We start from the raw sequence: 16343 nt of genomic DNA on the forward strand, positions 1-16343 counted from the left end.
CCTTTCTGTTACAAAAGGGTAATACAGAAATCAGACTTCAAGGTTTAAACATCAAACATTTAGATATAACTCCCTGTTCCATCAGAGGACTCTTGTGTAACCTTGAGCAAGCCACCTAGGGAAGCAAGACCAAGTAGTTATTTGTAAAATTAGGACAACAGTGCTGTCCCATAAAGGTGTTTTACCTTCAAAACCGTGAAGCACTCATACTAACTTTAAAAGGGAAAAAAACCTTAAAGTTCTATCCCTGTACTCTGGCTTTACCAAATTCAAGAAATCTAACACAATAGCATTTTTAAGGTTAACCCTCATAAAACTGTATTTTGAACTGAGCTTAATTCCAAACACAAGAGCACCTCTACTCAGCAAAAACTGAGATGCAGTGACCTGCTGCCTTTTTTGATACCCAAACCTTTTCAACTACTCAACTTCAGCAGGCAGAGCATTGCTGTTCATTCTGCCACATATTTGCCACCATTCACATTGAAGCATATCAGATCTATTTTACCAAAAGAGAAAAAAGGAAACAGCTAAGTCTCTTTCTGGAATTTATCTTTCATCCTAACTGTATTCAAACACAAGAGCAGTTCAGAATTTTACAAGATCTGAAACATGATTGTATTCCTTCTGCTCTACCACACAGTTACATAAAACTGTGGTATATAAAACTGCATCCAAAAAAATAAAAAACCAAACTTTTTAACAATAATAACACAGAGCTAGATAGCAGCAGCAAACAATCAGTTTTCCTGATTCCCTTTATGTTGTAAGAGAAGGAGGCTAAGCAGACACTTTTTTCCTACCAAGACATAAAGAGCCATCAGGTCATAGATTTCCCATGTTCTTTTTTTCCAATTTACAACCATGAAAACCTAAAAAGAAGAAATCACGAAGAAATTCAAGGCAAATTCTCTCTTCCTAAATTCAACCCTGAAAAATTCCACACTTACAAAGCACTACATGCAGTATGTCAACACAAAATGGACCAGTCTGAAGGACCACAAGATGAAATTATGGGGAATTTTGCCTGCAGAGGGGAGGCAGAAATTTTACTGTTGCACAGTGCTCTCACCACCACATCGATCCTCTCTGCAACAAAACAAAATTTCTTCCACTTCAGAGCATGCTGTGTTAATGCTGAATTTCACCCACTTCACATTGAGAGTGCTAAAAAAATACCATTTTGCTCCTCAGAAGCATAATTTTGCCTTCTTTTCCATTATTTCTTGCAGTTATTTCTGAAGTTAAAAATGGAACAATGTTTCAACACAATCCCCAACAAATGCTTATACATTTATATACACTTAAGCCGGGTAGATTTGCAGAGTACAGGGCTTGAGCTTGCCATTTCTGAAATCACAGGATGGTTCATACTCCCATCAACCTGCCACTGGAACTGATGTCAACAGATCTGCTGCAAAAAATCCTGCTTTGAGAAAAAGCTCTGCAGAAGTCTGAGATTCTGTTTACATCCCAGTGAAATACACCTAATCTGGTCATTACAGAAATAGTTACTATTTCTCATTAGTCAGCCCTGCAAAATCTGCATGACTTTTTTAAGAACTACCTTGTGTTCCAACCTACAATAAGAACTTGACCAACAATGTGTTGTTCTCACCCTGGGCTGTGCAAATGAAGCTGAGGAGATGGTACCTACAACACAGGATTTAACACTGGTTTTAGTTGTCCCCTCTTTTTATCATTCCTGCAGCTCTGCTGACTTGCCACTGTCCTCTCTTAGCCCACAGTAACTGCAAATCAATTCAGCTGACTTTGGAGTACTCTCATTTTGAGATAAACTAAACAAAATCAGCTTATCCTTCTGCCAGAGCACACAGTGAAAGGAGTTAACTCATGCCAGGGAGGGCAGAGTAATTAAACAGCTAATTCACCTGGTGTCTGCATCCTTCCTGAATCATCTTTCTGGTGATTTACAATGTAAAACAGAAGCCTGCTCTTGGTCACTCAGCAATGCGCAGTCACTGGGTAACAAGAACAGACAGGTGTAAACACCAGCTGAAAATAAAGATCATCAGAATTCTTAACAGCAAAGACAAGCACTTTTGGTTAAAATCTTTGCACCATTCTTACACTCCTTTGTAATATTTGATTTTGAGGAGTTCTTAAACAAAGATTTCACTTTCCAGATGGATCATTTTTGCTAGCTGTCAATGAAACAGAAAACTAACATTTCAGAATTGCACCAGGAAAGAATGAGTGCTACTTATCAATGTAACCATAAAAGAGACACTCCCAGATCTTCAACACACTGTTAATGTCAGAGTAGCAGCAAATTAAGATTATTTAGAATCTTACTGTATTGCACTATTTCAACATTCAAACACTACATACCACAACATACAAATCCTTGTATCAAGTCAAAAGCCATCAGTGAGATCAAAATCCACAGCAACCAAAAACTAAAGCTGCTTCCTTGTACCTGCATCATGTCATGCAGGCTAAACTAAAGAAAATCAGCTGGTTTGCATGTCTTTGATTTTCCCTAAGAAATTAAGCACACAAGACAGGCAGTCCCTCAATGGCAAGCCTGACGTGATGTCAAAGGCTCTGTGGTGACAGATCAGTCCCAGAACAACCTGGCTGCTCCTGCCTTTGTTTTCTTCAGGGAAAGCACACAGGAAACCAGCAGGTTCTGTGAGCAACAGAATTAACAGAGTCTAGTTCCTCATGGGTTTGCCTCTCATCCTTAATTGCAAGGGCTGATTTCAGCTTTTCCTACGGCTGGAATATTTATAAGACCTTCTTCTAATGGACTACTTCCCATATTACCTGGCTGTATTTTCATTATATTTTGAATAGTTTCATTAGTACAAGTCCAAGGGACACCTGGCACCTTAGGGCTCTATGCCTCACTTATCTAGCATTCACAGGGTTTAATTATTTACAATACATAAAGATTTTTTCCTCATGTTAATTCCTTTTATGCTACCCAAGCAAGAAAGAAACAAACAAAAATTTAATGGGAAAAAGAAAGTTAAATTTGTTCAGAAACAGAAGTGAAAAAAACCTTAAAAACATAGCACAGCAGATGAACCCTAAAGATGCAAAAATGCATCTTTGAGCAAGTAAAGAGAGGGGCTGAGGAGACTTTTTTTATTATTCATGGATTTTTATTCAGCTTTATTTTCATGAGAGACCTGCTTAACAGAAGGCATTAAATATTTTAAAAGAAAATTCCTACCTGAATACTACTAAATCTTGTTTCAGTGAACAACTAGCACATCCTCTAAGTCATCAAAAGATAAAAGGAACAAACCACCACAGAAAAGGTAAAACCTTGAAGGCTCACTGATTTGTAAACCTTTACACATCAGAAAGAAACCAAAGAATTTTTTTTTTGAGGACAAAGGAGAAGAAAAGGTAGAACAAGTTCCTCCTCCTCCCTGCATTTCCTGTAGATCTAGGATATCACTTTCAGCCTTCACAGCAGCTCCAGAGACTCTGCAATCACTTCTGTGCTTTTCCAGACCACACAAGAGGAAAATGAATGCGAAGATGAGAAAACTATTGTTGTGTGCTGAATACATAATCAGATTCTGAAGATAAAGTTACTGAATGTTAAAACAACTTTTTTAGCATCCTGCCTTTCCAGGTCAGGTAAGTGTTTCCACCAGGCAGATTAAAATCTTCACATCATAAAATTACAGAGTGTTCTCCAAATTTTTTTCCAGGTACCTTCATATCCCCACAGCAATGAAGACCCTACCCTTGGAAAGTTTCACAGGTAAACATTAGGGTCCTATCCTTGTACAGTAACATTAAACTTAATAAAAGAAGCAAAGTAGTTAGTGAGGAAACAATTCAATAGGAAAGAAGTTGTGAGGGCAGACAGACTCCAAGGCATTTGAGACAAAGCTAGGAGCTGCTTCCAGAAAGCTGTAATGCAGGATGCAGACTGGCTCTTCTAAATCCCTTGCAGGGTGGTCTGACCCCAGCAGCTGTAACAGCTGGATGTGAGGTTTGAGACACCAACAGCCCAGGCTCCAGCCCACCTCCACAGCCCAGGGAGCAGCTGCCTTCCCCATCTGGCAGCAGCTGCCCCTCAGCACCTGCTGCAGGGATGCAGGATCCATGGCAGAGCTGCAAGAGCCAACTGCTGCTGCCAGCACAGAGCTGGGCTGTTCCTGCAGCAGGGCTGCTCCTGCAGGGCTGCTGACAAACACAGCCTCACATGCTGCCCCCCTGCACAGGAGCTGGCAGCACAAGGCATTGGGCAGCAAGGCAGGATGTCTCTCCCCTGTGACACCATTCCCCTCCTGGCCAAGGCAAAATGCAGCAGGCAAAGTATCCAAAAGGCCACAGCAATAGCTGGATATGGAGGACTAAGTCTCAATGTTCCTTTTGAACAATTCCATACTTCCTTTGGATACTAACAGTAGCTGCATTTTCTCCAAAAAGGGACCATCTAACCCAAACTAGGCCTAGAACATTTTGTACAACAGGTTCAGGCCCATTAAAACCAGGGCTGTAATTCACAGACAGCTGTGAATTACATTGGGTACCACTTACTCCTGTAACAGATGAAAAATAAAATAATCTGTAGCTCAGTCCATTATTTCAATGTTTAGCCAAATGCTACAATGCCCAAAGAAACAACTGCATGAAGGCACCAAAAGATTCAACAGGATTGCTTAGGAAGAAAAGCTTTCACCCTCTGGGATCTCCTACAAAAGCTCAGGAAGTCAGCACTAACACACCTGCAAGTGCACAGACAACACCCTAGGAAGTGCTTACTTTTGAAAGCACCAAATAAATTTTTATCACTAGATAGAGCAGGGTAACTAGAGTTAACTCTATTCCATAAAGATATATGAGGGTTTCAAGAGACATAAGAAATGCTGCCAAAGAACATAAATCGTCAAAAATCAATTCACTATCCCTTGGGTAACTTACTCTTCAAAAATTGAGAGAGACTAAGAGCATGGGAAACTCTATGAGTCCAGGCCACAAACCTGCTCAGGACAGCTGAATTACGCAGATCAGCAGCTTAAAAACAACAAACCACTCAGAGCTGTTCTGAGTAGCATTTGAGCTATAGCAAAGGATATTACCTATCTCCTTGCATATGTCCTGTGTAAAAGATTTACCTTGCTGTTTTATTCACCTCTCCAATTACAACCAGACAGTTCACAGACACACTTCAACTCCCTATGCCAGGTTTTGCATATCTCCAAAGACAGGGAGTCTACAGCCTCTCTGGGCATTTTGTTCCAGTGCTTTACCACCTTCACTGAGAATTGTTTCTCCTTATATTTAATTATAATTTCCCAAGCTGTAACCTATATCCACTGCCTCTCACCCTCAGACTCCAACTGCAAGAGAAATTTGATTCTGTATTGTCTGTTATCACCCACTGTACAACTGAGACAGGAACTAGATCCTCCTGCAGCCTCCTCTCCCAGGCTACACAAAGCCAGCTCCCTTAACATCACCTTTCACACAAAAATGCTCCAGCCTCCTCCCTCCCTAGGTAACCCTTCACTGGACTTGCTCTGCTTTGTCAGTGCAGTGACTGAGAGTGAACCCTGTACTCCTGGCATCAGTGGTCTCCCCTGAACAATGGGAAAGAATGGCCTCCCTCAGGCTCCTGGAACACTTGTACAGCCCACTCAGTGGCTACTACTGCTTCTAGAAGAATCCTTAAGCATTCCTAACAAATCCTTAAGCACTTCTAACAAAAATCAGGTTTCTGGATGCAAGATTTTTAAACAATCCAATCCTGAGTTTCCTCTTTCTAGAGTCAAGCACAGGACTTCACTTCTTTTTCCCATCCATTATGAGAAGAATGGCTCAGTAATCAAGGACAATTATCAAGTCTGTAAAGAACCAAGGCTAGCTCCAGATTCTATCAGCTAGAAATCCACTCAAACCCAGATTTAGGACACTAATTCACCCCTGACATGTTAATAAGTCAAAAAATTTTATTTAAATTCAAACATACACTGTTGCAATGGTGATTACTTCAAAGCTACTGGAACAAAGTGTAACACTTCTTCCCTTAAAACAGGTAAGTTAAGCCAATATGCCTAGCCAAGCAAATAAAGGCTTTAGTACAATAATATCAAATTTAAGATGCCTTTGGGACTCCCTTGTGGGCTATCAAGAGATGCAGCACATTCAGACACTCTCAACTTGGATTTTTTGGTACCTGAGTTCTTCTCATCCCAGAGTCCCACCAGTACCAGGATCACCTCCACAGACTTCATCAGCTCCACCCCTCTGTGGCATCCCTGCTCATTCTAACCCTGCAACAACCCTAGCAATGTATCGAGACTGTTCTTAATATGAGTCATCCGTGGTTATTAAATTAACTTTTACTTCTGTTTCAGACAAACACTTAAAAAACAACATCCAGGCATATCGACCAAGACACAGACTGAAAGGTCACCTACTGCAAGCATCTAACTGAAAAGATAAGAATGCTTCGCTGGTTTTTTTCATAACTCAGAAGACCATCTGGTAAAAATTAAGCAGATTCACCAGCTGTTCATTTAGCAAAAACAAGCTAATTTACTTTCCAGCATCAGAAATCAAGAAAGGGTTTTAGGCAAATATGCCAGAATAAAGTTTGCCCAATGCATTTCAACTCCCACACCCAACTATTTACAAATTTCATCATTCTCCTATTTGAGCATCCCCTTAAGCAAAGCGAGGTGGGGAGGGAAGAGGGGAGAAGGAAAAATAATATTTATGAAGGTCACAGAAGACATTTCAACCTGTAGCTACCAAGCAGACAGGAGTGAACTTTGCCCACACTCTGAGATGACTGCAAGCCTTCCAAACAAAGCAAGCTGGGGACAAAGTCTAAACTGGTAGCATGAAGCTCTAACCACTTCTCAGCAGAACTAACTAACCCAGCACCACACTAACCACGTTCAAATGGATTCCAGCAGACTGTGAACTCTCCCAAGACTCTGGAGCAAATTCTGATTCCAGAACACCACGAAGGCAGATCCCTAGGAAGTCCATGAGCTGAGCCAAGACATGAACTCAAGCCTCCCAAGCCCCATGCTAACACTCCAGTGTTTAAGCCACACACGTTACATACAAAGAGCAGTGGTCAAACTGAATTAAAACACAAACCAAAAGCCAGTACCCATTAATTAGTACCCTACGCTACCAAACCCATTTGTCTTTCCTGAGGACTGAAGACAGCCCTTACTCAACAACTACAAACACGTTTTAGTTAGGATTATCCCAAAGTTTCAGTGTTTGTTTAATACTTTTATTAAGTATGTCAGTGAAAGCAAAACCCCAAGGTTTCCTGAATCATTTTGCCCTTACAGTATCGCATAAGAAAAACTGATGGAAAAAAGAAAATAATTGCATGGATCAAACAAATGCTTGCTGCACATTTGCACTCATCTCCTTTCTCCTCATTATCTCAAAAGCAGCAGAATTTTAAAAACAACTCAACAATAAATAAAAGCCACTTTCTAGATAAGCACACAAAGGAAGAGTACTGATCCATACAAAAGAATATTTTAGTCAGCATTTCACAAACACTCTTTTTAATTTTTTGTGAAGAACAGGACAGCAAGGAACAGACATATTCTTCAAAACCTGGAAAAGGCACTGGCATGGTTTAACTCCAGCCAGCAGTCAAGCCCCATGGAACTGCTCACTCACTGCCCCAGCAGTGGGACCAGGTAGAGAATCAGAAGGGTAAAAGCTGGAAAATTCACAGTTTGAGATAAAGACAGTTTAATAGGGAAAGCAAAAGCCACCCACACAAGCAAAGCAACACAAAGAAGTAATTCCCTGCTTCCCATGGGCAGGCAGGTGTTCAGCTACCTCCAGGACAACGGGGTCCCACCACGTGTAGTGGTTACTTGGGAAGACAAACACGAACACTCTGAAGATCCTCTCTTCCTCTTTCTTCCCCACACTTGATACATCAAGCATGATGTCATGATGTCATATGGTCTGGAAAATCCCTTTGGTCAGTTTGGGTCCCCTGTCCCAGAAGTGTCTCCTCCCAACTTCCTGTGCACCCTCAGCCCCGTTCCCAGTGTAGCAGAACAAGAAGCAGAAAAAGCCTTGGCTCTGAGCAAACTCTGCTCAGCAATAACAAAAACATCTCCTTATTATCAACTCCGTGTTCAGCACAAATCCAAAGCAGAGCCCCATAACAGCCACTGGGAAGAAAATTAACTCTACCCCAGCCACAACCAACAGGCATCCAAAGCAGGGAAACAGCAGCACATTCAAACTCCAACCACAGGTCATACCAATAGCACAGGCCAACAAGGGTTGAAAAGAAAAAAAAAAAAAAAACCAAGAAACAGCTTTCTAAAGACATAAATATTATATAAGCTTTTAAAAGCATCAGGCAAGAAAGCCTGACAGGAAGTCAGTGGGACCAAAGAAAGAAAACAGTAAAGAAGTATTCAAAGAAGGTAAGGGCATATCAGAAAAGTTACATGAAATGTGTGCACTGATACCCACTACTGAGGAACTTTGAGACCATCTGTAACACAGCCGATCTGTACAGAAAACAATCTCATCCTAAAATGTCAGCAGAGACACAGAGCAAACCACTAGATTTGTGAGAGTCCCCAGAACTCTAAAGGAACTTAAATATAAGTTTTTCACAGCAGACTCCTCTTTAAATCAGTTTGATTAAAGGTGAAATCAACACCACATTCCCACAGTGTTGTGGTGCAAACCAGAAGAGGTTAATATTTCTACAGTTCAGTTTTGACTTCTGTACTAATAAGAACAACAGAAATTCCAATAAACTACATAGAATAGGCTTAGTATGTGCATGTATATGACACACTGAGGAAAAGTGAACACAGCTTCTATAGAGCAAACTCACATATCACAAAACTACTCAAATGTCTCTCAAGAACTCAGCCAGCTGAAGAACACAAGACTAACTCAAGATGGCACAGTTTATTTCTCAAGTTTAACAACAAACCCCATCATCAAGCTTTCAAAATGCTGACTTCCAGAAACTAGGATGAGGTAAATCCACTCACATCCTGTTTCTTTCAGCTCTTTCCTAAGGACCAGACACTGCTGTAGGAAAGACATTAGGTCATCCGGGTCTTCGATCTGAGCTGATATGGCACCTTTGGTATTTGCTCGCACAAACAACCTGACCTTTAGAAAATAAAAAAAAATTATAGATGTGACTCAGTTTCAGCGTTCTTGTCTTTACAAATTGTTTTCTGCAATAGTTAAAAATGAAACTTATATAAAATAACCCAAGGGCTAACGTATTCTGTTCTAGTTTCAAAATGTCTCTTAAGAACTTCAGCTTTAATGAATTATCTTTTGAAAGCATTAACTACTGCTGTGGAACAAAGACCTGCTCAACCAGTCAGACATAGAGGACCAGCAGATGACTATTTCAATAGACCAAACAACATGTCATGCATACATGAGGGCTTTGATTTCCTCTTTGAGCAGTTTCTTTTTACAATTGCACATTAACTAGTCAACTCTAAAAAATTGGCTTAATTAGCAGGTATCAATCCAGCCAGTAAGCATGTCATTTCCTTTCATCCAAATAATGAGGGACGAGTAAAATGTTAGGTACTTCCCCAGGCCTTTTATTCTAGTTCCTACAGTAGTTAAAGGAAAGGACTCATCTAATGGCTGCCCCACATATGCACAAATTTATTCATTGACTAGAAAAATATGAGATCCTATCAAAGCCAGGTAGTTCCTCTAAAAAGCTACCTTCTGCTTCTAGTATGGAAGTATGTGAAAACTAGGCTTGCAATGGTAACTGAATCATAAGAACTGCCCAAATACAGAGGAAAACTCTACCCTTTCAGGCTTTCCAGCTCCAACACAATATTCCCAAGAGGGGAAATTCTCAAGGCCCCTTAAGACAAGTAAGAAATGGCTCAAATGCTCATCCTCTCCCACACCTCCTTCCACACAGAAATATGAACTCAGTGAGTGTAAAGTTTACTGTAATTGATCCGTGCTTACCAAGATATATTAGCCATGTGGTATTTTCAATATGACAAATAATTTTCACAGTATCTTTCAATGAAAGCCCATTCCTAGCCATTGGGAGTACATATAATTATTAATTTCAATATTATAATTAGTACTGGTTGTCATGGCATTTGAAAAAGGATCCTACAGCTACCACCTCTCAATCTGTTTCAGTGACCTACTAACCCAAATACCTATATGAATGGGCTGATGGAAATGGTGACATGATTACTATGATGTCAAGAGTCTTTTCAAGGTAATTGAATGAAAAAAACAGAATAAACCTCTTTCTAAAGACAAACTGGTGCTCCAGTGGTAAATTATTCAGCTTCCTACAGCAGGGGTGTAATGCACACAAATCAGTCAAAGTAGCCTCTTTCTTTTCTATAAATGTCAGTTAGTATTTCTAATTAACTATCTGTCCTTCCATCAGAGAAATTAACTGGCTTTTCTGTGAAGAGCTATCATTGAGAATATCCAAGTTATGTTTCTAAAAGGACACCATTCTTACTCCAACTTCTTATTTGGGATTCTGGAACCCACTTCACCTTCAGTTTAAAGGCCAGTAAATCCATTAGTCTTGTTCTGATGAACCTGAACTTTGGGATGACAACTGAGCCTAAACATATCTAAAGAAATGAAACTCCAAAACCCACAAGGAATAAATTAATAGAAGTGATGGCAGAAGTGAGTGGTAGCAGACAGTGAAAATGGCAATAACCAAGCTAGAACACACTAAGCATGCAGTATGTTTTTATCTTGTCTCTTGGCCCTAGGGCCATTTACAGCAAACAAAACCAATTGTATTCCAAACCAAGAGGTCCAGCTACCAGTTCCAAAGGTGTAACTGACTGGGTAATATAAAATTATAATGTGATAAAATCCAACAAGGATTAAAAGGAATTCTAATCAAAATGCAAATTAAGAGGCCTCACAAGTATGAACTTCAACATCCTACAGTGTCCTAAAGGCTTCTTTTTTTACACTACAAATCAGTCCTCTTATCTATTTTAAAATTTAACTAAAGATACAGTAACCTATATACATTAAAACAGGTCAGGGGAGCAGTGCAGAGCATCTGGGCACCTGACTATGAGAAACCCAGCAGAGCCCACTTTTAACTAAAGACACCCAGCAGGCGGTATGGTTAAACAAACCTGTCTATCCCAAACCCTGATTTCCAACCTCTAGAGTTCCGGATTTCCTTCCAGCTACTGTGGAGAGATCTGCAGAGCTCAGTTCAGCACCCACTGCACTCCACATTCTACTGAGAGGCCACACTACAGAGAGGTTTTGGTTTGAGTAAGACTGAGGTTTAAGCTCAGACAGATCTGAACAGATGCACACCCAGGTATATAGGGAGACCTTCTGATGAAAATGTAGGCCTCCAAGAACTTAATCTTTGGAAAGAATCTTCCAGCTTATGTTTGAACTTTGACTGGAACTCTCTTCAGCAACAAGCTATTGTTGAGGACCTTGTTCCAAATTCCCCAACACTCCACTAAAATCCTGCAAAGAAAGCAAGAACAGCCCTTTCTGCCCCAGCACGTTAATGACAAAACATGTCTTTTTCTTTCAGAAATCAATATTAAGGACATCCACTTTGAGATTTGTTCAGAACCCACAGTGAATGGTTTATTCTTACAGAAATGCTTGAAACACTTTCCAGTCCCCACCCTAAGTCACAGTTAAGGGCCAGAATCAAGGGTAGTGACTTAAAGCAATGCCTGTATCTGCCCACCTTTTCCATCAAGTCTTTATATGGGCAATAAATTAAAATGACAGAAATCCTGAGCCACCATGCCAACAAGCACAGAGGAAAGCAAAGCTCTTAGCACCCTTAAAATGTCAATTCTACACATACACACAGACTGTTGGACAGTGAAAACTGTTCACAACTGAGATAATCTTCTACAGGGCTGAAGCAGACAGGAACAAAAAAAAACCAAACCAAACCAAACACTTTATCTTGTCAGTTATTTAACAGCACTGTGTTAAACTCCAGGTGAAAAGATTCTCCAGTTTCTTTAATTTTTGCCATTCCAGAAGGAAACAAGTAGATTGAATTACAATTAAATCTTCAAAAAAAAAAAGCAAAGCAAAAAGTAATAAACTGATGTATCACTGTCATGGTCAATTTTACAATTTAAAACAAAATCATTTAGCATGCTTTCTCACTTCGCTGCAACTGATGGCAATGAGGCTCTTCCTCCCCAATTCCCCCTTGCTCCTCCCACAAACCTGTTTTTATGAAAGAGATCGACACAAAGTTGAAGTTTGGAAAAAAAAAGACATTTTATACATAAGTGTGTGAATCATACAACAGTAGTGTACTATCCAGTTTTAAAAAAAATTGGAAAAGGAAAAAATAAAGCACATACCTTGGTTTAACAATGAACAGAGATGAAAGAGGGAAGAACACTACTAGAAATCCATTGTCTCAATGAAAGCAAGGATTTTTGAGTTCTGTCATTTCACTCTGAAATCCTCCCACCCTGACCAAATCCCGACCATTATTTGGTCAACGAAAAATGTGAATTCTTTGAAAAATTTCCTCCTGAAGCTCCAGAGTTCCAGATATTCTTGTAATACATGGACACACAGGAGCTGGCAACCCCACAACACTGCAACCCTTAGGCCCACTCCACATTTAGGATTGTTGTGAGGACAAGCACACAGCATGAATAAAGTGGTCCTATAGGTAGACATAATTTATGTTCTTGCATCAGAAAGATGTTCTTGCTATTTTTAGTTCCAATCCTAAGTGAAGCTGTAAAAACAAAAGCAAAAGCGCTAGTGTACAAAAACATCAATATCTGACACTTCTGCCAATACTCAAAGTTAAACTTTGGGAATGAAGACCAATCTATGTCAATTAAATGAAGCTCTGTGTAACTAAATTTTACAATTTAAAAATAAAAAAAAAATCTGTCTTCTTTATAGTGAAAAGCAGACCCCAAACTGCAAGAGATCATGAGTGTATTTGTACCATGTGAGCAGCTGGGTATCCCACTGAAGATGGAAGCACACTTTGCAGTTAAACACAACAAACAACACAACAGTTGTTAAAAAGCTGGTAGAAATTAAATGCCCTTATTTCCCCCAGTATGTGAAGTGTGTTACAGCATCACTTACCAATTCACATGCAGCTACCTTTTTGAGGAATTTATGCTACTAAAACAAGCTGTTGTGCTTTTTCCTATGGAGTTTTTCCTTTATGCCAATGACACTTTGTGGAGAAGTTCTGAATTGCATTTAGTAAAAAAAGCTAAAACTTGTTTGTGCACTGGACTCCACATCAGCTACTTCCACTGAAAACAATCAGGCTACTCATGTACAAAGCAAAGCTTCTGCATAATCTTTCCTAAGTGTGGGCCTAAGAAGGAAAAGTTAGGCAGGTTGCTTATACAGCCCACACGCATGAATACGTATTTTGTGCTCCCTGGGTAGCACACAGTAGCCTCATTAAAAAGGAGAGGAAAAGAAAATAATTATAAACCACACAGAACAGGCTTAAATTGTTTTGAGACATTAGGCAAAAATATTTTTGTAGATCACTCACTGCGCCTTACTCTATACTTAAAATATTTCATAAAATACCATGGGTATATGTATATATATATATATAATATAAATTTTAAAAAATATATATGCAAAGTACTTTTTAAAAAGAAGTAATTCTCTTTAGTATCTCCAAATGCAGAAGTAACCTGTTACTACAATCAGAGCTAAAAAGAAAAAAACACAATGCAACACAAGTTCCTGCTCTAGCTGAAACCCAAGGCAAAATCCCTAATAACTCTGGAAGATACTAAATAAATCCATGAAAGCTTCACAAAAGCATCAAGCATCAGTACAATTATGATTTCATTTCTTTTTTTTTTTTTATGGGGAGATAAAACCCTTTCAAGAAGTTTAAAGACCACTACTCTATCCCCCTTAAACAAAACTTGGGAAAAGTAAGGGTGAAATGGTGATGCAAGTTTCCCTCCCAATTTAATTCACCAAAGATTAGCTGAACTAAACTACAAAGATTTGCTTTTGAAATTTTCACTGTGTGCACCATTCTTCACCAAGACACCTCACATAAACATAGAAGATGGCAGCAGAACTCTGACAAATATATTTATTAATTAAAAGGTACAGAAAATATAAAAGGGAAAATGAAAATAATGCAGAATTACTTTGCACATCATGTTTTATTCTCCATTTTAAATTCTTAGTGAATGAGTTGCAAATTCCACCAAGTATTTAAAAGACCCAAAAACCTTTACTATTTTGTAACAGTCTGATACAAGGCCTAATAACAACTAACATTGTCCTTTACTAATCTGAATCTTTAACAGCATGACAATTAACAGTTCAGTACTTCAAAATTAGGGAGACACTTGATATAATCTTAAGAAGAAATACAATGATACAGGAAAACAAAGCTGTCTGCTGAAATACAAGAGGAAAATGTTTGGGTTCTTTTTAAGCAAGGATTGGTGTATGATAAAATATTTCCTGTGTCCTAGGTTCAGACACATTATGTCATCCACCCTTGATCTAAAACTGGCTTCTGTGACTCCACCACCCATCTGTAAGTTTGCAATGATACTTACTTGTCTTCATGGTACCAAACACTGCAGTTGCTCTTACAGTTTTATTAATGGTTTCAAAATCCAAGCACAACAATACTGCAAAATAGCAAAAAAAACCACCTGGAAAGTGTAAATCTGTATTGAAAATTCTGTTAAACAAATACTCTTATGTTCACCAGCCACTAATCTCATCTTCTGGGATTCCTGACTGCAAGTTCAGGTAATAATGTGGGATGCCATAAGAATCTGTTCCCACAGGTATGAATGCAGAATTGGGGTCCCAGATTCCTTTCACACAGTGTGTTGTTCCTGGAAAAACTCCTTTGTGAAATCCCAGCCCTAAAACTGGGATGTCATCCCTTACATACACAAAAGTACCACCAAGTACACCAAAGTAGTGTCAATATAGTACCATTTGGTAAGCATTTTAATGAATACAGGTGTAAGATATGGGGTACAGGAGGGGATGACAGTCCCCTGTTGCCAGCTGGGAACTCCATAAGTTACATCAGTGAGATACCTGGTACCTTTTGCAACAGAGGAATTACTTAATTACATAATACACAGGAATTACTGGGCACACTACAGTCACCCTACCTGTAGCTCCAAAGAAACACACACACAGAGTGAATTGGTGGGATTACTTATTTTTTTTTCTTTTCAACTAAATGAAATCGTTTCACAGCTAACAGTATTTTAAGAAGCTGAACATATAGATGGCAGTTTTACAAATCAATCCAAGGATATCCAGGTGCCTACCCATGTAAGAGCAACCACTGCAAATGGACAGAGCTTAAAAAAACCCAGATGGATTAAAAAGCAAGTATATTCAAATATTATGTGATTCCCTTCCCAGATGTGTTTGGCTCCACCCCCCCATTATTTCAAATGCAGGAATCCTCCACTTTTTTACTTGGTCTTAGGAAAACAATATAAAACAAGCAACATTAGGAAGCAATATACGCTCCTAAACACATCGCTTTCACTTACAGAAGGACTTTATTCTGGGGATAAGATATAGAAATCTGAAATTAAATTACAACCCTTTTGTAGAGAGAAGGAAAGGTAACAAACAACTTGGAAGAGGATATTCTTCCCTTCTACACAAACACGCTGCTGTTTGGAATGGGGTGGGAAGAGTTTTACCGTCATCACAACAGTCATAGGCTGAGGCAACCATGGAGTTTAGTGTTGATGCTGGAATGGAAACACCTCTGTTCAGCACTAATCTGTAGTACCAGCAAGTGATTCACTACAAACACTGTGACAAATCATGTGGACTGGTGAGTTTTGTATCCTCCCTTGGCATTTGCCTCTTCCAAGTGAGCTGCCTCACAGCTGTCCCAGGGCCTGGGTGGTTGCAGAGGGTAGGAACGAGCGAAGTGGATGAAAAAGCTTTATTTTATTAATTAAAAACTGAAACTCTCTAAGTTAAAGAAGACATTTTGTTCACGCACCTTGAGAGAAGAGGGCACACGCTCTCTCTCTGACAAACAAAAAAGAAGGAAAGCGAGAGCGGAGGCTTCAGAGGGTGGGCTTCACACCCACCAGCCCGGACCTCCCCACAAAGAACAAGCAGCACAGCAACGAGGAGAAAGAGAAAAGCAGCGAGAGGCCACGGTTGTGTGGCGGCGGCTTGAAATTTACCTGGAAATCAGCCAATATCATTTCTCGGTCCATGTTGGACGCCATTGCAGCCAGCTGCGTCCCGGCTCTGCTCGGACCCGCGCACCTGGAGCCGCTGCCGCGGGGAGGGCGGGGCAGGGGGGGAGCGCCGGAGCC

At 39.8% G+C, this 16343-nt stretch overlaps 1 protein-coding gene across 1 annotated transcript in view; it reads right to left on the reverse strand.

Annotated features, from left to right (window-relative positions):
• FAF1 (Fas associated factor 1) overlaps positions 1 to 16336 on the reverse strand; it is a 146801-nt gene extending 130465 nt beyond the window's left edge. The window contains exon 1 of the mRNA XM_005422936.3: positions 16209 to 16336. Within this exon, the coding sequence (XP_005422993.2) occupies positions 16209 to 16253 (45 nt within the window). The 5' untranslated portion in view covers positions 16254 to 16336. The remainder of the gene's footprint in view (positions 1 to 16208) is intronic.
• Positions 16337 to 16343: the final 7 nt, after the last annotated feature.

This window comes from Geospiza fortis, unplaced genomic scaffold (genome assembly GCF_000277835.1).
Source record: "Geospiza fortis unplaced genomic scaffold, GeoFor_1.0 scaffold396, whole genome shotgun sequence".
Lineage (NCBI taxonomy): Eukaryota > Metazoa > Chordata > Aves > Passeriformes > Thraupidae > Geospiza > Geospiza fortis.